General features: G+C 39.0%; 1 protein-coding gene across 5 annotated transcripts in view; it reads left to right on the top strand.

Annotated features, from left to right (window-relative positions):
* The first annotated feature begins 3097 nt into the window (after window positions 1-3097).
* The window catches only part of LOC110221102 (L-lactate dehydrogenase A chain-like), a 41777-nt gene continuing 23904 nt past the window's right edge, over window positions 3098-20970 (top strand). For 2 of the 5 annotated variants that reach the window (XM_021005492.2, XM_078148084.1), the window contains exons 1-2: window positions 3098-3211; window positions 4239-4373. In XM_021005492.2, coding sequence (XP_020861151.2) covers window positions 3113-3211; window positions 4239-4373 — 234 coding nt within the window. In that variant the 5' untranslated portion in view covers window positions 3098-3112. The other 3 variants (XM_021005494.2, XM_021005493.2, XM_021005495.2) reach the window with 3 other exon arrangements.

The raw sequence follows: 20970 nt of genomic DNA, 5'->3' as shown, positions 1-20970 counted from the left end.
TTTCACTATTTGTCTAAATGTTAGTTTTGTGATCTAGAGTTCCATGAACTCTATCACCCATTTTTTTCATCTGATAAAGTGGTCTATAACATTCTTGAAAAGGCCATCATTTCTCCTTTTCTCTATCTTCACTTAAAATTCTTCTAAACATTCCTCTTTCTCTTGGGTTCAAGGATTTTCACATAGATACATTCTTCTTTATTCTCCCCGCCCCCTGGGTTATGAAGAAAAACAGTTCATAACAAAAAAAAGTTTACATGTGCTTAAAAAAGCCCAAACCTTTACCTTGCCATAAACACATGTTAAAAAAGATTTGTCTTAGATCTCATTACTGGCAAAAGGATAAATTAGCATACTGAAGTTTACATAAGGAAATCATTGCCTGGAACATGACATTTACTGAACTATTTACAAAACATCTTGAAAATTTGTGACAAGAAATCATGAAATATTTTAAAACATCCATATATTTTCACCTAAAGTTACTTTCTAATCCTATTTTTTCTATCCTTATTTTTTTTTTCACTTCTATAACAATTATATCTTTTTGATAGGCAGGGGGTAATTGCCTTAAAATTATTTTTTACTATTTACAAAATTTGAGCATCTTCATTTTCTTGATTTCTTTTGGAGTTTAATATTCTTCTTTGCTATCTGGTTGCTGTTATTTTGTTTTGAACTTCCGGTAGATAGTTTTGTCTCTTTTAGGATGTCTTTTCTTCTAGAACCAGAAGTTCTTCTTTCCTGTGAGTCAGTGTCTTCCTGGTTATCACCTTACCTTTTGGACCAAATTTCATTACCCAATAAAGCATTATTTTCTGAAGCATTATTATTATTATTTAGAATCTGGTTTGTGTTATTTTTTTAACAGGGTGCTTCCTTCTCTTAGCAAAGCAGATAGAGATGGGTCCTTCTTGACACTAATTCTAGGGCTCCTGTAAAATATTTTTTAATCCACAAAGTTTAAAATGTGTTTCTTTTGAACAAAGGATATGCTTACATGATATTTCAATCAAGTACTATCCTACTGAGAATCAATGGTACCTGTGAGGTCATATTTGTCACTTTGCTAAAAATTCAAGTCCACCTGATTAGAAGTAAAGGAAACAGAACTAGGAAAATGATACACACAAGGACTATAACAATGTAAATGGAAAGAATAACAAAATACTAACAACTCAACACAGTGCTAAAAAAGGATCAACTGGGCCCCAAAGAAGAGGTAGGAAAATATACCTCTTATTCTTCTTTTTGGAGGTGAGGACATTATGGGTATATTGTCTGACTCTGATATTTTGGCTAGTTTTGTTGATTTTTTTCTTCTTTGTTATAAGGGATGGCTATTTGAGGGCAGAGAAGACTACATTGGAAAATGAAGGTGATATAAAAACAAAAGATAACAAAAATTTAAAAGTTCACATCATCCATACTCTGGAATATGCATTATGCTCAAACTTTTTCCAAGTTATTTGAATTCTGAGTTTGAGTTCTAAGACCAAAAAAACAAACAAGCAAATAAACAAACAAACAGAAACAACCCCAAAATACAGTTCTTGCTCTCCAGGCATTTTAATCACATATAAAATTTAAAGTGGGGGCAGGTAGGTGGCACAATGGGTAGAGCACCGGCCCTGGAGTCAGGAGGACCTGAGTTCACATCCGACCTCAGACCAAACACTTAACACTTGCTAGCTGTGTGACCCTGGGCAAGTCACTTAACCTCACCTGCCTAAAAAACAAAAAAATTTAAAGTGAAAGATAGCTCCAACAATTAGGGGTTTTAAGAAAGGCATATTCTAGGAAGTGGTACCTGAGATGTGGATTTTCTTTTTAATTCTGAACTTATCAAACATCAAATAAAAACAAAGCCCTTCCAAACGTACAAAACAAAAAAGATCATACATGAAAGTGCAAATGTTACATACAGCTTGCTTTTCAAGTATGTATAAATTCAACACGTAACTTTCAAAACCATCCTGTCTGTGATTTCTCTTAGCCTTTCTTAGGTCTTCTTCTGCGCATTCTTTAAAAAAAAAGATTCAAATGACACTTTTCTTTCTCTTTAGGAAAAACTACCTCTAGCCTCCCTTCTCCTGACCAATTCCTTCCTCCTTAATCCATGCTGAAAAACCAAACCTAACCCTCGTAACCAACACGCATAGTCAAACAGAACAAATCCCAACGCTGGCCAAGTCCAAAACTACGCTCCTCATTCTGCTCCCAGAACGCTACACCACTCTGGTCGGGACTTAGCATCTGGCCTCATCATCAGCTCAATCATCATTGTGGTTCTTAAATCTTTCAAAGTGGCTTATTTTTTCCCTGTTGTAGTTAAATTGTTCTGCTCGCTTCTCTCCACAGTAGTTCATTTAAGCCTATGCAGCTTTCTTTGAAACTATCTCTTCATTTATTATGGAGGAATAATACTCCATTACATTCTCTAGGCTCTGCTTTAAAGGAGGAGAAGGTTCTAAGATTCTCTTTTAATGTAGTTCAGATTTCCAAAGCGCTTTTCCCTCTCCAATCTCATTTTAGCTTAACAACCCAATAAAGTAAATAAGTATCTCCAATTCACAGATAAAGGTAGTGTGACATAGAGTAATTCTTTTTTTTTTCAGTGATGCAATCGAAGTTAAATGACTTGCTCAGGGTCACACAGCTAGTAAGTATCAAGTAGCTGAGGTCGAATTTGCACTCAGGTCCTCCTGACTCCAAGGCCAGAGCTCTATCCACTGTGCCACCTACCTGCCCCAAAACATTAATTCTTTAGGCTGCCTCCTAACACGCGGAGGCACACCAGGGGCTCTCACTGTACCCAGGCTGCAGATGATGGGGCTCTCAAAATATTCCTGCCTTTCGGGGGAATGTGGCAATGGCTACCATCCGCACGTGGAGCTCCACAGCTAGAAAACATGAGCCTTCCTCACAAGCTCCTTGCGGCTCCCTGTTGCGCAGGCGCACCGCCCCGCCGTGCTTTCTCATTAAAGTTACTCGAGCTCCAGACCAGTTTCGAAGCCCCTCCCCTCCCGGCATTAGTTCCATAGTTATCAACGGCATGGTTTTTGCGCAAGCGCAGTCGGGCTTGGGAAGGCGGCAGCCCAGGGCTGTGCGCATGCGTGAGCAGAGTGGCTTGGGGCGGGTAACGGTCCTCGTCGAAGGTCTTCTGCGCCGGGTTGGTCCGTTAAACCGGCCCCTCGGTTGGTGTCGCGAGGTCCGTAGCTGACCGCCCCGAGTGTGAGGGAGAGAAGCCCCGAGGGTGAGGGTGAGCAAGGGGGAAATGGGACCTGTTTCCCTTCAGCCCGAGTCTTTTGGGCGCCTTCTGTGTGCAAGACCCGTGACAGGCCTGGCCGCGAAGGGCCTGCGAGGGATTGGGCGGGGAAAGGCTCCGCTCACAGAAATAAAACTGTGATGAAAGTGAGAGAAACGGCAAGGCGTTGCCAACCGGCACTTATTAAGTGCCTACCGTATACCAGGCATTTGGCCAGATGCTGGGGATTCAAAGACAATCGCCCCTCCCCCAAACCCCCCCCCCCAAACCCCAAACCAGCCCCTGCCTGGAAGGAGCTCACAGTTTGATGAGACACAGCTTACAAACGACGGGGGAATCCCATTCAGGTAGAAGCTGGGACAGATAGTCCGGCCTGGCTCCCCAGCAGAGTCAATAAAAGGAAATATTGTAAAATAAGGCTGGAGAGATAGGGGGATGCTGGGTAGTGGAGGACCTTCAACACCACAGTTGTACTCCCAGCTAATAAAATGTTATTATTAGGCAGTGGGAGTCACTGGAACCACAATAGGGTGTGAAGGAGATTACTTTGGCAGTTTTGGGAAGGATGGAGTGTAAAAAGAAAGAGACTGATCAGTTAGGAGACATAATTATTCTGGGGTGGTTGCAGTAGGAAGGATGAGAAAGGCAGAGGGGAAGAACTTGAGGGATATTAAAGTAAAATTTTCAGAGAAAAGATGAATAGACCCACAATTGTCTTCAAATTGACTAAACATTAGTTTACCCCTCTGACCTGGTTAGCTTCTCTTTTTTTTTTTTGCTTGTTTTCCCATTGTTTTGTTCTTCCACATATCTTTAGATATCTTGGATTTTTTATACCTGTGGATAACATGGATTTTAAACAATTATTGATATTAATATATTGGATGGTTAAAAGTTTAAAATGTTGATGACAATTCACTGATACTGTTTAATGTCTACTGCTCAAAATTACCTGAAATCTCCTTTTCAGATTTCCAAAATGGCAACAGTCAAAGAAAAGCTAATTGAGAATTTTTTTAAAGAAGAGACATCTGCTCAAAATAAGGTCACCATTGTTGGGGTTGGTGCAGTTGGCATGGCATGTGCCATCAGTATCTTAATGAGGGTAAGTGATAGACCTAGCGTGAAATAAAGTGGCACAAGAGATGGCACTTGATAAATGTTGACGGTGATAAGGTTAGATACAGTATCTTCAGGAGTGTTCATGTGATTTACCAAAAGGTTTTGTGGCCAAGAGACCCCCTCTCAGAAGGAACTCCAGGTTTGTACTTAAAGGGGGTTCATTCTGAGGAAGCCTGACCTAAAAGAATGGAATTAGACTTTTTCTCAGGCTTATTGCCCTCACCCTGAAATAACTGGGGGAATCTCTAAAACAGACCTAGTTAAGGTGCATTTCTTGGGTCTTCTCAAAATCAGGTAACTGGATCCCTTCTAGAAAAGGTACTGTATTTGTGTTAAGTTAACATTGTTAATTTCCTCTACCGCAGAAAATCCTTAAACATTCAGAAGATCATTTCTTGCCTTCTCCATGGCTGAGGGAGGAGTAGAAAGAGGGAGAGAATCTGAAACTAAAAATAAAAATAAAGTGGAATTTAAAAAAAAAGATCCAAAAGATTGGTTGGGGGTTGTCCTTTGTTCTCAAAGAGGACCAAAACGACATCATGATATAAAGGTATAGTGTATCCTATCTGATCACACCAATATAAGCTTGGAAGGCTCTACCACAGGTCAGGCACAACTAGTTTGTATGATGATTTGGGATAAAGATGTCTCTAAATTGGCCTATCTCACATTTCTTTTGAACTACTGCAATTCTGCCTTATTCATAGAGCACAGCACCTTCTTTAATTCTGGCACACCATGCTGGGCCATGCCATTGTCTCCCATGTCACACAATTGACTCCAAGGTTCTTCAGAGATACCTTGAGAATGTTCTTGTATTACTTCTCCTGACCATTATGTGAGTACCTGCCTTGCATGAGTTCTAGTCTTTTAGGCAAATGTATGTTTGGCATTCAAACAGTGTGTCTAGTTCATTGGAGTTGTCCTCTCCACAGTAGAATTTGAATGCTTGGCAGTTTAGCTTAAGAAAGGATCTTGCCAGGTGATTTTCAGAATCTTCCTAAGACAATTCAAAGGGAAGTGGTTCAGTTTTCTAGCATTGCACTGGTATACTGTTCATGTTTCACAGGCATACCACAATGGGCTTAGCACAACAGTATTGTAGACCTTCACTTTGGTAGGCAGCCTAATACTTCTTCTCTCAAGCATGTACTTCTGGAGCCTCCCAAACACTGAGATAGCTCTGACAGTACATGTGTCAACCTCGTCATCTATATGTACATCCCTAGAAAATATACTGTCAAGGTAAGTAAACTTAACCACAGCATTCAAAATTTCTCCATTTGCTGTCACTGATAGTTCCATGTATAGATGGTGCAGTGCTGGCTGATGGAGAACGTCTGCTTTCTTGGTGTTAATTGTTAGGCCAAAATTAGTATAAGGAGCAGAGAGTAGATCCATACTTTGTTGCATCTCAGCCTCAGAAGCTGCATTGAATGCACAGTCATCTGCTAATAAAAAAATCACACACCAACTTTCTGTCCACTTTAGTCTTGGCTTATAGCCCTTTCAAGTTAAAAAAATTTACCATCAGTATGGTAATTGACCTTGATGTTGTTTTTGTCTTCATTGAAGGAATCTGACAACATTGCTGAAAACATGCTAAAACATAGGAGCAAGCACATAGCCCTGCTTCACTCCTTTGGTGACTGGGAAAGCTTGAGAGCATCCAGAACCCAGGCAAGCATGCCATCATGAAATTGACATACAATACTGATGAACTTCCTGGGCAACCAAATTTTGACATAATTTTCCACAACCCATCATGACTGACAGTATCAAAGGTTTTGGTCAGATTAATGAATGTTGTGTATAGACCTCTGTTTTATTCCTTGTATTTCTCCTGGAGTTGTTGGGCAGCAGACACCATCTTGACAGTTCCCAGGCTCTTTCTGAAGTCACACTGGCTCTCAGACAGATGACCATCTTCCAGGTGATGGATCAGTCACTCTATTAAGGAGGACTCTGGCAAGAATCTGGCCAGCAATGACTAAGAGAGACCATCTCCCTCCTCTCCCCTGCCCCAGAGCCCTGTGATTATCACAGGACAATCTATTTCCTTTACCTTTATGTAGAAATGGACAGTGTAGGCATCCTTGAAATTCTGGGGGGATAATCTCCTCTTACCATATAACCTGGAAAATTTCAATCAGCTTTTATGTGAGCAGTGGACCCCCCCTGCCTTGTAAATCTCAGCACTTTGCCATAGGAGAGGAGCCTAATGGCTTTCAAAACCTTCTTAAGTTGGAAATTCAGCTAGAGAGGGATTGACTTCAATCTGAGGTAGACAGTCAGTGGCTTTAGCATTGGTTGATGATGGTGTGTTAAAAAGCTATGAAAGTGTTCAGCCCATCTCTTCAGATCATGTCCTTATCATTAATGTGGCTCTATTAGCACTGAGTAGTTGAAATGCACCCATAAATAACCTCAGGGCATTATAAAAGTGCTTTGGATTGTTACTGTCAGCATAAATTTTATCTGTCTTCTTACTGAGCCAAGAAACCTGCATCTCTCTAAGCTTCACTTGTATTTTATTTTTCATGGAGTTATAGATGGAGTTAGAGACCAATTAACTATCCCGCTGGTAAATCCTGTGGAGTTCTATTTGTTGTTTATCTATTTATGAATTTCTCCATTGTTTTCATCAAACCAATCTTGATGTTTGTGAGTGTTCTGACCCAGGTGAATACATGCAGTGCTATACACCAAATTTCTGAAAGCTATTCCTTTTCTGTTGCACTGTTGCCAATCATATATTGGCTCAGCTTTTCCTCCAATTTGGAAATGAACTATTTCTGCTTGGAGAAGCACTCTAATTTGTTGACATGAAGTCTTCTGGGAGTTGACTTTCCTTTGGGCCACCGCTTTTGTCGGTTATAAACATTTAGCTTGGGGAGGATAAAAGTCTATGATCAGTTTATCACTCTGCACATTGCTTTCCTCACTCTCACATCCTGTCTCTCTTCTTATAATGACATAGCCTATTAAATGCCAGTGTTTGCTGTGAGGGTGCATCCATCAAGTTTTATTCTGTTTAGGTAAACAGAAATTTTGATGATAAGAAGGTCAGGAGATGCACAGGTCTTCAGTAGTAAGTAGCCATTGCTCTTGCTGTTTCCAACTCCATTGCTCCCAAGGACTCCCTGCCATGTCTGGTAGTCCGTGCCTACTCTTACTTTAAAGTCACCTAGAATTATAAGCTTGTCGTCTTTCAGCACATTGATGATGAGAGTCTCCAGGTCTTCATAAAATTTTCCTTTGACCTCATCGGGGTTCGTCATGATGGTAGCATGCACACTGATGATGGTTAGCATGGTGCTTTGCAAGTGGCAGTCTTGTTATTGTGAGTCTGTTCACTCCTTTTGGTAGGCATACAAGCTTGTTGACTAGATTAGTTTTTATTACAAAACCTGTGCCAACTTCATGGCGCTCCCCTTCACTGAGACCACTCCAGAAAAAGGTGTATCCAGCTCCAGCTTTGGTAAGCTGGCCTTTATTTGCTATCCTCATTTCACTCAGGGCTGGTATTTGGATTTGATACCTGTTGAGCTCTCTAGCAACAAGAGCTGTTCATCTTTTAGATTCATTGGATTTCATGTTGTATACTGATAGTGAGTGGAATCATCTCTGCAAAAGTGTATTTTTTGTGTGTGTGTTTCAACTACAGGGTGGGACCCCTACTTCCGAGGTAAGCAAGCCAGGGTTTGGTAAAGCAGACAGTTTTTCTAGCACCTTCCTTACACCAGGAAGTGAGCAGTGTGATCTTTAAAAAAGGCTGCTTAGACACCCAGGGGACTGCTGAATTCTACTGCTGCTTCCATTGAGAAGATGAACCTGTGGCTTGGGCTGCCTTTTTGAAGGGTTGTGACCACAGCTCCCAGTGTATCCGCATCTACTGCTTCGTCACTTGCCTGTTGCCACAGGACTTTGAGATAGGTAAAAATGATAAAATGGTATGGGTGATGTCTTTTTGATTTGAGCATGAATTGGATTTAAGTGAGGCAGAGTTACTCAAAGATGTTGGCCTCACTCTCTCTTCCAAAGTCATCAAAAGTCTAGTGGCAAGGCAAAGTCATGATGGCTTGAGATGCAGTGGATGATCTTGGTGTCTTTGATATCTAACCAACCTCTAAGTGCTCTACAGCAGTGCTTCCTGAAGTTTTTCCACTGGTGACCCCTCAGTACCTGTTTCAGCCACCTTTGTGTCCTTTGGAACAAATTATAATCATCTGCCCATTTCATCAAGGGAAGTCTTCGCATACTTAAGGTAGACACCCCCCTAACTCATTAACAGGTTGGTCTCACTCAACCTGGTTTAACCCATTTGCTGAAACAGTTTACTGGGGTGTGGCCACTACAGCTTCTTAGAGTCACAGGTGAGACTTGGGTAATCAGGTGAAGACCAAAGGTGGAAAGCAGCCCTGGAAAGGGATCGGTAGCTCTCACACCAGAGGTGTTCCTTGAACATAACCCTACGCTTCTGCCCTCCCCCAAAAGAAAAGAACATCGGTTATTATAGAAGAACATCTCAAAAAAACCTGCTACACTTGTGATATTCCTCTGGAAAAGTAAAGGCAGCTTTGTGGGATTGCTAACACATCTAAGATTGCTATTTTATATTTAACTAGGATCTGCACTGTTTAAGCATGTCACAAGAGCCATTTTTCTTGATCAATCAGGGAATAACATGGCTCTCTTTAGTCTTTCTTTTTTTTTCTTTTTTTAAAATTTTATTAATTTATTTTGATCTATCAACAAGCACTTCCATATGCTCCTGAGTTCAAAATCTTTGTCCCTCTTCCTCCCCCTCACCCTCCCTAAGACGGTCCACAATCTGATATAGACTATACATTTACATTACTATTAAACATATTTTCACATTAGTGACGCTGGAAGTAAAAACCAAAACCAACAGGAGGAGCCATCAGAAACAGGAAACAAAACTCAACAGAAGAGAAAAAAAAATAGCGATTCAACTTCCATAGTTCTTTCTTTGGATGTGGATAGCACTTTCCATCACAAGGCCTCTGGAGATGTCTTGGATCCTTGTATTGCTGGGAAGAGTTAAGTTTATCAATATTAGTCATTGCACAATGTGGCTGTTACTGTGTACAACATTCTCTTGGCTCTGCTCACTTCACTCAGCATCAGACCATGCAAGTCTTTCCAGGTTTTTCTGAAGTCAGCCTGCTCATCATTTCTTATAGCACCATAGTATTCCATTACATTCATTTACCACAACTTGCTCAGCCATTCCCCAATGGATGGGTATCCTCTCAATTTCCAATTCTTTGCCACCACAAAAATTGCTGCTATGAATATTTTTGTACACATGAGTCCTTTTCCCATTATTATGATCTCTTTGGGATATAGCCCCAGAAGTGCTGTTGTTGGGCTCTTTAGTCTTTCTGCTATAGGGTTCTCAGAGTAGTGCTTTTTTTTTTTGTGAAGTGGTACAGTTTGGAAAAATCTTTTCCCACTGTGCAACCAGCACTTGACTGGGGACCTGTTGAGCTAACATGGTAGCAAGGCTATAAATCCCTTTCTTAATTGTTCAGGTATTTGTGTTCAAGGAAAGAGACAGAAAGTAGAAGTGGCAGCTAGGGGCTTGATATTCAGTCTCAGGATTACCTAGATAAATACACATTCTTATGTATAGCCATCTTTGGAGGGAGTATAAGAGGGAGAAAGGAGATAAATCCCATCTACCTCCTTCAGAATCAAGATCTCAGTCATATTCTCTATAAGCTTACCTAATAGTCTGATTGATCTCTCAGTTTCAGTTCTCTTCCAGTTCATCCAATTCATCTTCTACGCATTTGCCAGAGTGATTTTTCTCAAGTAGAGACATGACCACCAGCCTTGGGCAACTATCCAACCATCCTAATCTCAAGTAGTGGAGTGATATAAATGACTGACCTGACACAAACAAAGAAGTCTAAGATTTATGTAGTTTGTGAGGATATGGGTTGTTCGTTCTGGTTCTGTTCATTTGAGTGCCATGGCCTTTCCTCGTTTCCTGTTTTCTCTTACAACATTCGGGGTGGGAGTGAAGGGCTTGACAGGTGGCAGAAGGCATTGTGTGCTCCTTGGGGAGGTGTTTTGTTATCTGTTAATGGGAAAGCCAGGGGCTACTTCACCCTTACAAGCTTTCAATTAGGTAGTAAATAACTTGGCTGCCTCTATTGCAGGATACTGTCTAGTAGTGTCCCCTAATTCTCGCACAGCTTGTAATCTTAGCTCCTTCACTTCTCCCTTGAAATTCTTCCTGCATTTTAGGGCCTGATTAAATCTAGGCAATGAAGGAAGAAAGGAAGTAAGTATTTATTAAGTGCTTTCTATGTGCCAGGTACTCTGCTAAGCACTTTACAAATGTCATCTCATTTAATCCTCACAACAACCCTGAGAGATAGGTGTGTTAATTCCATTTTACAGTTGGGGACACTGAGGGAGACAGAAAACTAAGTGACTTGCCCAGGGTCACACAGCTAGTAAGTGTCTGAGGTCAGATTTGAATTTAAATCTTTCTGACTCCATGCCCAATGCTTTATCCATTGCACTCCCTAGTCATCTGAGGTAATGTGTGCAGGCTTGGCAGCAGCTTACCACACCATGTTATCCTCCTGTTCAAGTTCAAGTAGTTCCCTATCGCTTCTAGGATCAAATATAAACTCTCTTTGGTATTTAAGCCTTTTATAACCTGGCCCCAAACTATCTTTCTAGCCTTAACTACACATTACTCTCTTTCATGTACTTCGTGATCTAGACAAACTGGCTTTCTTGCAGTTCGTACCACACAATACATACAACTCCTCTCTTTGCATTGAACTCCCCCTATGCCTGGATACACTCTACCTCTTTCTTCTGCCCTACAGGATCTTGTTTCTTTTAACACAATGCAAATACAACCTTCTACTTGAAACCTCTGCAACCCCCTCACCTCAGCAGGTACAAGTGTCCTCTCCCCTTCCCTTATCCCATTACCTTGTATATCTTTTGTCTGTGCTTACATGTATGTATTGTTTCTCCCAATAAAATATGAACTCCTTGAAGGCAGAGACGATTTCAAATTTATATTTTTATCCACAGAGCCTCATATGTAGCACAGTGACTGACAAATAGTAAACACTTAATAAATGCTTATTGAATGTATAAAAGAAATATCCTGAAAGACTGAGATGAGGGGAAGGGGGAAAACAGGAAGGAGAATATATAGTAGCAAAGGGAGGCAGAGAAGAGTGAAGAGAAAAGAGGAAACATGGGGAAAATGTGACTCAGCCCAGTTTCACTTTATAAATAGTTTGTGACAACTGACTTCTATGTTATTCGATTTGCTGAATCAGGCTAAAGTTGATTGGCAGCAGCAGCTGGGTCATTTGATGATTGGCTGGCCAGAAGTCTATATTGTGACAAGTTACTTTTTAAAAATAACTTTTTTCGCAGTGGTACATGGCACCTACACAAAAATTGACCATGTACTAGGGCATAAAAACCTCACAATCCAATGCAGAAAGGCAGAAATATTAAATGCATCCTTTTCAGATCATGATGCAATAAAAATTACATGTAATAAAGGGCCGTGGAAAGATAGACTAAAAATTCATTGGAAACAAAATAATCCTGGAGAATGAGTAGGCCAAACAACAAATCATAGAAACAATAATTTCATTCAAGAGAATGACAATAATGAGACAACATACCAAAACTTATGGAATGCAACAAAAGCAGTCCTTAAGGGAAGCTTTATATCTCCAAATACTTTCATGAATAAAATAGAGGAAGAAGAGATCAGTATATTGGGCATGCAACTAAAAAAGCTAGAAAAAGAACAAATCAAAAATTTCCAATTACATACCAAGTTAGAAATTCTGAAAACCATAGAGATTAATAAGATTGAAATTAAGAAAACTATTAAACTAATAAAACTAAGAGCTGGTTTTATGAAAAAAACCAATAAGATAAATAAACCTTTGGTTAATTTGATTAAAAAAAGAAGTAAGCCAACTTACCAGCATCAAAAATGAAAAGGGTGAATTCACCACCAATGAAGAAGAAATCAAAATAATCATTAGAAGCTACTTTGCTCATCTGTATGCCAATAAATTTGATAATCTTGGTGAAATGGATGAATATTTACAAAAGTATAAATTGCCTAGATTAATGGAAGAGGAAATAAAATATTTACACAACCCCATTTCATTTTTTTGGGGTAGGCAGTAGTGTTAAGCGACTTGCCCAGGGTCACACAGCTAGTAAGTGTTATGTGTCTGAGGGGAGATTTGAACTCAGGTCCTCCTGAATCCAGGGCTGGTGCTCTATCCACTACCCCACATAGCTGCCCTTTGCAACCTCTTTCAGAAAAAGAAATTGAACAAGCAAGCCATCAATGAATTCCCTAAGGAAAAAATATCCAGGGCCAGACAGATTTACAAGTGAATTCTATCAAACATTTAAAGAACAGCTAATTCCAATGCTAATAAATTATTTATGAAAATAGGTGAAGAGTCCTACCAAATTCTTTTTATGATACAAATGTGCTGATACCTAAACTGGGAAGAGCCAAAACAGAGAAGGAAAATTACAGACCAATCTCCCTAATGAATATAGATGCAAAAATTTAAATAAAATATTAGCAAAGAGATTGCAACAACTTATCTAGAGGATAATACACTGTGACCAGGTAGGATTTATACCAGGAATGCAGGGCTGGTTCAGTATTAAGAAAACTATCAGCATAATTGACCATACCAACAACAAAACTAACAAAAAACATATGATTTTCTCAATAGATACAGAAAAAATATTTGACAAAATATGACACCCATTCCTATTAAAACCATGAGAGAGCACAGGAATAAATGGAGTCTTCCTTAAAATGATAGATAGCATCTATGAAAAACCATCAGCAAGCATTATATGTAAGGGGGATAAGCTAGAAGTCCAGTAAGATAGGGGGTGAAACAGGGATGTCCATCATCACTGCTGTTATTCAATATTGTGCTAGAAATGTTAGCTGTAGCAATTAGAGAAGAAAATGAAATTGAAGGAAATAGAATAGGCAAAGAAGAAACAAAGCTATCACTCTTTGCAGATGATGTGATGGCATACTTAGAATCCTAGAGAATAAAGTAAAAAATTACTTGAAATAATAAACAACTTTAGCAGAGTTGCAAGATGTAAAATAAACCCCCACAAATCATCAGCGTTTGTACATATTACTAACCAAGCCCAGCAGCAAGAGATAGAAAGAAATTCCATTTAAAATTACTGTAGACATAAAATATTTGGGAGTCTACCTGCCAAAACAAAACCAGGAACTATATGAACACAATTACAAAACACTTTTCACACAAAGTCAGATCTAAATAATTAGAAAAATATCATTTGCTCATGAGTAGGCCAAGCAAATATAATAAAAATGACAATTCTACCTAAATTAATTTACTTATTCAAGTGCCATACCAATCAGACTACCAAAAATTATTTTATAGAGCTAGAAAACATAAAGTTCATCTGGAAGAATAAAAGATCCAGAATGTCAAGGGAACCAATGAAAAGAAATGCAAAGGAAGGTAGCCTAGCTGTACCAGATCTTAAATTGTATTACAAAACAGCAATCATCAAAACTACTGGCTGAGAAATAGAGTGGTGGATCAGTGGAATATGTTAGGTATGCAAGACACAACAGTCAGTGACTGTACTAATCTATTTGATAAATCTAAAGACTCCAGCTTCTGGGTTAAGAAATCACTATTTAACAAAAACTGTTGGGAAAACTATGACAGAAGCTGGACATAGACCAACATCTTACGCCCTATAGCAAGATAAAGTCAAAATGAGTACAGGATTTAGATATAAAGACTGATACTATAAGCAAACTAGGACAGCAAAGAATAGTTTACCTTTCAGATCTATGGAGAAGGGAAGAATTTATGACCAAACAAGAGATAGAGAACATTAGAAAATGCAAAATGGACAATTTTGATTACATTAAATTGAAAAGTTTTTGTATAAACAAAGCCAATGCATCCAAGATTAGGAGGGAAACAGAAAACTGGGAAAAAATTTTTACAATCAGTGTCTCTGATAAAGGCCTCATTTCTGAAATATGTAGAGAACTGAGTCAAATTTATAAGAATATAAGTCATTCCCCAGTTGAGAAATGGTCAAAGGATATGAACAGGCAGTTTTCAGAGGAAGAAATTAAAGCTAGCTAGTCATATGAAAAAATGTTCTAAATCACTGTTGATTAGAGAAATGCAAATCAAAACAACTCTGAGGTACCACATCACATCTATTTATTAGATTGGCCAACATGATGAAACAGGAAAATGATAAATGTTGGAGAAGATGTGGGAAAATTGGAACACTAATGCATTGTTGATGGAGTTGTGAAATGATTCAACCATTCTGGAGAGCAATTTGGAACTATGCCCAAAGGGCTATAAAAAATGTGCATGCCTTTTGACCCAGCAATACCATTTCTAGGGTTTTATTCCCAAAGAGATCATAAAATGGGAAAAAGACCCACATGTACAAAAAATATTTATAGCAGCTCTTTTTGTGGTGGCAAAGAATTGGAAATTGAGGGGATGCCTATCAATTGGGGAATGGCTGAACAAGTTGTGGTATAAGAATGTGATGGAATATTATGGTTCCATAAGAAGTGATGGGCAGGTGGACTCCAGAAAAAACCTGGAAAGACTTGTATGGACTGATGCTGAGTGAAGTGAGCAGAACCAGGAACACATTGTACACAGTAACAGCACACTGTGTGATGACTGACTTCAATAGACTTCGCTCTTCTCAGAAATGCAAAGATCTAAGGCAACTTCAGAAGACTCATGATGGATAATGCTATCCACATCCAGAGAAAGAGCTATGGAGGCTGAATGCAGATAGAAACATGCTGTTTGCTCTCCTTTTCCTTTGTTGTTTTGTTTTATTGGTTCATTCTTGTGGTTCCTCCCATTAGTTCTAATTGTTCTTTACATCATGACTAATGGGAAAATATGCTTAATATGAATGTATAAGTAAAGCTTATATCAGATTGCATGCTGTCTTGGAGTGGGCGGAGTGAAGAGAAGGAAGGGGAGGAAATTTAAAACTAATCTTATGGAAGTGAATGTTGAAAACAAAATAAATTGTTTAAAAAAAAGCAAAGAAGGAAGAGGACATTTCAGACATAAGAAACAACATGACTAAAGGCAAAGAAGAGAAAAGTATGTATGTATGTATGTTCAGGATGTATGTAAATATATGTTCAGGATGGCAGAAAGTAATCCAGTTTGGTTAGCACATAGAATAAAATGGAGGAGAATAACTCCAAAAAAAGTGATTAGGGAAATATTAAAATAAATGAAAATACAATAGAAAAAAAATAACCCAATCAACTTGAAGGGAGGAAAAAGCCAAACACTTTTACATTCCACCTGAAAAGTGGAGTACAAATGAGATTTTTAAATATTAGATGGCTTCCAGTTTCTGTTTTGTAAATAAGTCTTTTTCATAGTTTGAGTTATTGCTTAAACCAAAGTCCATCTATGCTTATGACTGAACTAAGCTTAATTTACCATAAAATAAACATTAGGTCATTGGTATAAAATTAAATTGTGACTTGAGGAAATTTTTCAGAAGTCCTTTATGTGCCTCTTCTCCCCCGTGTTTACAATACTCTGCCCTTTCACCTCTGCCTCTTAAGTTTCCTGGCTTCTTTCAAGACTCAGCTCAAATCCCACCTTCTGCTAGAGGCCTTTTCCACTGCTAGTGCCTTACCCTTGAGATTATCTACACCATATACCTTGGATGTACAGAGTTGTTTATCTGTTTTGTCCTAACTCTGAAAATATGATTTTGAGGACTGGGACCTTGTTTTGCCTTTCAGTATTGCAGTTCTTAACACAGTGCCTGGCTTATAGTAAGCACTTAAGTCTTTATTGATTGACTCATTTATTATAAAATAAAAGAGTAAAGCTTAGGGAAGCTGTGGTATAGGGGGAAAGGAATTATTTCCAATCCCTGAAAGAGGGGTTGTTTGAGGATTGTTTGATTCTTTGTGTTTGTATCCCCAGTGCCCTATCAGAGAGCCTGGAATATAGCAGATATTCCACAGGGTTTTGCCATGGGCTCACTTTTTTTTTTTCTCGGTGCTATTTCATTTGTTGAGCTCATCAGCACTTATGCAAGGGTGCAGCTTTGAGGCCACATGTGGCCTTCTAGGTCCTCAAGTGTGGCCCTTTGATTGAATCCTAACCTCACAGAACAAATCCCCCTTAATAAAAGAATTTGTTCTGTAAAACTTGGACTCAGTCAAAAGGCCACACCCAAGACCTAGTAGGCCACATGTAGCCTCAAGGCTAATTACCATCCCTATGCTGGTGATTCTCAGGTCTAAGTGTTCTGCCCTGCCTCTCTGCAGAGCTCCAATATTCAGCTACCATTCAGATAGCTCAAACTGGAGGACCTGTAGGCATCTTAAACTTATTTCCAAAACAACTCATCTTTTCCCCTAAACCCTCCCCACCTCCCACCTTCCCTATTACTCTCAAGGGCAGCAGCATCTTCCTACTCCCTCAGGCTTGCAACCTAGGAGTCATTCTAGACTTTTCACTATCTCTCACCCTTTTTATTAAATCTATTGTCAAGGCCTGTTGATTTCCCTTTATGACATCTCGAATATGCCCTCTTCTCTCTTCTGACATTGTTACCACTCTAGTGCAGGCCCTTATTACTTCATGCCTGGATAATTGTAATATCCCTGTAGTTTTGCCTTCTTCAAGTCTCCTTCCACCCCAGTCCTTCCTTCATTTAGCCATTAAAATGATTTTCCTAAAGAGCATGTTTGATCATGTCACCCCACTACTCAGTATACTCCGTTGGCCTCCTGACATCTCCAGAATCAAATATAAAATCCTCTGTTTGGCATTCAAAGCTCTACATAACACAGTCTCCCTACCTTTTCAGTTCTCATATGCCTTGTGTCTCAGCATGTACTCTTTAATCCAATGACACTAACTTCCTTGCTCTTCCACAAACAAGACAGTCTATTTCTTAGTTTCAGGCATTTTCTTTGGCTGTCCCCCAGGCCTGGAATGCTATCTCTTCTTGTCTTTGTCTTTCGACTTCCCTGGCTTCCTCTAAGTCCCAATTCAACAGGAAACCTTTTCCAACCTCTTAATTCTAGTGCCTTTCCTCTGTTAATTATTTCTCATTTATATATCTTGCTTAGTATATATTTGTTTGCATGTTGTCTCTCCTACTAGATTGTGAGCTTCTTGAGGCAGGGACTGTCCTTTGCCTCTTTTTGTGTCCCCAGTGCTTAGCACAGTGCCTAACACATAATGGATTACAAAATGATTATTGACCGACAAGATGCTTAATTAATACTTGTTGATTGATTGACCTTAACCAAAGTTATTATATATATAAAAATAATCAGTTTCTGAGCTTCCCAGTGATTTCTCATAAGTGCATGCGTGTGTGTGTGCACGTGTGTGTGTGTGTGTGTGTGTGTGTGTGTGTGTGTGTGTGTGAATTAAAGCTAAAGTACCTTATGTATCTCATCTGTTGACATCTCATTAATGATGTTTTGAAATCACTGGGAAATTATACTTCAGTGGATCTATAATAGTTAATATGGGCACTTTTTTGCATAGCAAAACTTATCCATGTCTTCTGTGTGTGTGTGTGTGTGTGTGTGTGTGTGTGTGTGTGTGTGTGGTTCTTAACATCTTTCTGTTAATTATACATGATCTACTCAATTGCACTAATGTCTTACCTTTAGGTCTTAAAATATTTTGCTCATTCTCATTATTCTCATTTATTCCATGTCTTGTACCCAAATCATAGTTTTTAATGTGCTGAAACCTCATTCCCATCAAGTACCTCTCTAATACTTTGGTCACTTGCAATTTTTATTTTTTTAGGACTTATGGGCAATTTGTAACCATACAGAAACATTGAGATAATATTGGGATTGAAAAATGGATTTTTGTATCAAGGAGCAGATTGGGATAATTGGAAGTATTGTATGCTTTCCAAAATGCAATCTAGTCTGTTCTTTTCTTCCTGTTCAACACTAGTCTGAACTTATTGTTCATCTGTATGCCTGTTCGTGATATATATTGATAGACCAATTTCATTAGCTGCCCTTCAAATAGCATCTTATATAGTCTAGGCATTCATCATTTTTTTTTTTTAGGCAATTGGGGTTAAGTGACTTGCCCAGGGTCACACAGTAAGTGTCAAGTGTTTGGTCTGAGGCCGAATTTGAACTCAGGTCCTCCTGACTTCAGGGCCGGTGCTCTATCCACTGCGCCACCTAGCTGCCCCCATCATTTGTTTTTAATATGTGGATTGTTAAGCTGATCTCATTTGAGTTTCCTTCACCAGCACTACCACTCCCCCACATACATATATACTAGCAAAGAAGAGTACTGAACTTCAGCTCCTAACTGCAGAGGGTAAGCAGCTGTGGAGGTGTATATGCATAGTGAGGGGAGACCTAAGGGAAAAGAAAAAGGTTTCTTCTGCTTCTACCTACTGGGAGGCCATGGGAGACAGTACTCTAAGAGCAGGAATTTGAATGGGGGGAGTAGGAGGTAGGTCTCACCCTAAAAGGGATAATGATAGAAGGGACTTTGATGTGTTCCTATAGAGGGGTTGGGGTGTCATGGGGGTCCCAGAACAGGTACCATTTTGGGAAGAAATGGGCATCTTAGGAGAGCCTTTCTTTTAGCAAGATTCGTGATTCCCAGGACCACCTGCTACTCCAGGAAAAGGTGATATATATAGGCCCCCTATAACATCCAGGGTGGATAACTGACTTAGCTCTGAAGAGTGGTGGACCAAATGGATGAGAGGTGAACAGAAGGGCATGGAGCAAGACTGTATCCCATGAGTTAAGATAAAGAGTAACTTCTACATCAATATTCTTCCCCCATCATGAATTAATATTTCTGAAAATAAAAAAGATGAGAAAGGAAGGAGTACATGAGATATATAATTGCCAAAATTTAATAGAGCAGAGGAGGAAGCAAATATTGTGTGGAACTTTACCTTGTATAATGGGTGTGGAATAAAGAACGTATAAGCATATGTTGTGAAGCTCTTAACTTACTCTTCAGAGCTGAGAAAACTATATCTACCCCTCAGAATTCTAGGAGAATTCCTAGAATCCATGGAAAGTTGGAGTATATTCTTTATGCCATCAGCCCAATTCCTCCATTCCAGTGTGCCTACACACACACACTCACACACACACACACACACACACACACACACACTCACACACACACTCTCTGTTGGCTGCCAGTGATTGTTCCCTACTTTGGTTTAATCAAGTACTATCAGTTATCTTTTTTTGTTTGTTTGTTTGTTTTTTGGTGAGGCAGTTGGGGTTAAGTGACTTGCCCAGGATCACACAACTAGTAAGTATCAAGTGCCTGAGGCCAGATTTGAACTTGGGGCCTCCTGACTCCAGGTCAGATGCTCTATCCACTGCCACCTAGCTGCCCCCATCAATTATCTTTTAAGAAAATAAATTATTGAGAAGATACAGCAAGAACAGGAGTACAAAGTAGAGTGGCTTATAACTCTGCCTTAAACCATTTCAGTTTCTGTGCATTTGCCCTATTGGGTTTACTTCCAAATGCATAGCATTTGAATTCAGCATAGGTGCTGAATTCATCTTTGTCTTAGCTATTACTAGACTGGGTCTCAAAGGCCATTCCAAAAACCTGGCATTAACTGTACTCTTGGACCTGTCAGACTGAATTCTGCCTCAGATACTTATATATCTCTGTGACTCTAGGCAAAAGATCCTCTCTCAAAGTTTTTCTCATCTGTAAAAGTACTTAGCTTACAGGATTGTTATGAGAATTAAATGAGATCAGTAGATGTAAGGTGCTTTGTGAAATACTAGCTATTATTGTTATTGTTGATATTGTTAATGCATCCTTTTCTTATTTCTTTATAATTTATTTGGATTATAGGCTGAGTAGTGGTATCTGTGGATCAAAGGGTATGCAAGGTTAGTGACTTTCTTGGATATAGTTTCAAATTGCTTTTTAGGATAGCTGGACCAATTTACAATTCCATCCAGCAGAATATTAGTGTACCTGTTCTCCTTGAGCTCCTTCAACAGTTATCATTTTCTTTTTGGTCATTTTTGCCAGTCTCAGTGGTATGAAGTGAAACATCGAAGTTGTTTTAATCTTCATTTCTCTAATTATCACTATTTATAATTCAAGTCACTAGACTCGAAGCATTTTTTTTCATATGGCTGTTGATAGTTTAGATTTATTCCTTACAGAATTGCTTACTCATATCTATTGGGGATTAAAGTTTTATTGTTTTTTTTAAAGACTTAACAAAATTATAAACAATTAGTTAATTTGGACAAAAAGAGAGGAAAGAAAATGACCAAAGTAAACAATGAACAAAGCAAAATCAGTGTGAACAGAGAAATTAAAAGAATTATCTGAATCTACTGTGTACCATTATATTAAAACAAAACTGAAAACTTAAAAGAAGTAGATTATACCTATAAAAATGTAAAATGCCAAAATTAGCAAAATGGG

The sequence above is a fragment of the Phascolarctos cinereus genome, unplaced genomic scaffold (genome assembly GCF_003287225.1).
Source record: "Phascolarctos cinereus isolate Bilbo 61053 unplaced genomic scaffold, phaCin_HiC Scaffold_9;HRSCAF=440, whole genome shotgun sequence".
Taxonomy (NCBI): Eukaryota; Metazoa; Chordata; class Mammalia; order Diprotodontia; family Phascolarctidae; genus Phascolarctos; species Phascolarctos cinereus.
The sequence above is the reverse complement of the archived record's forward strand: the minus strand, read 5'-3'. Positions and strand labels throughout refer to the sequence as shown.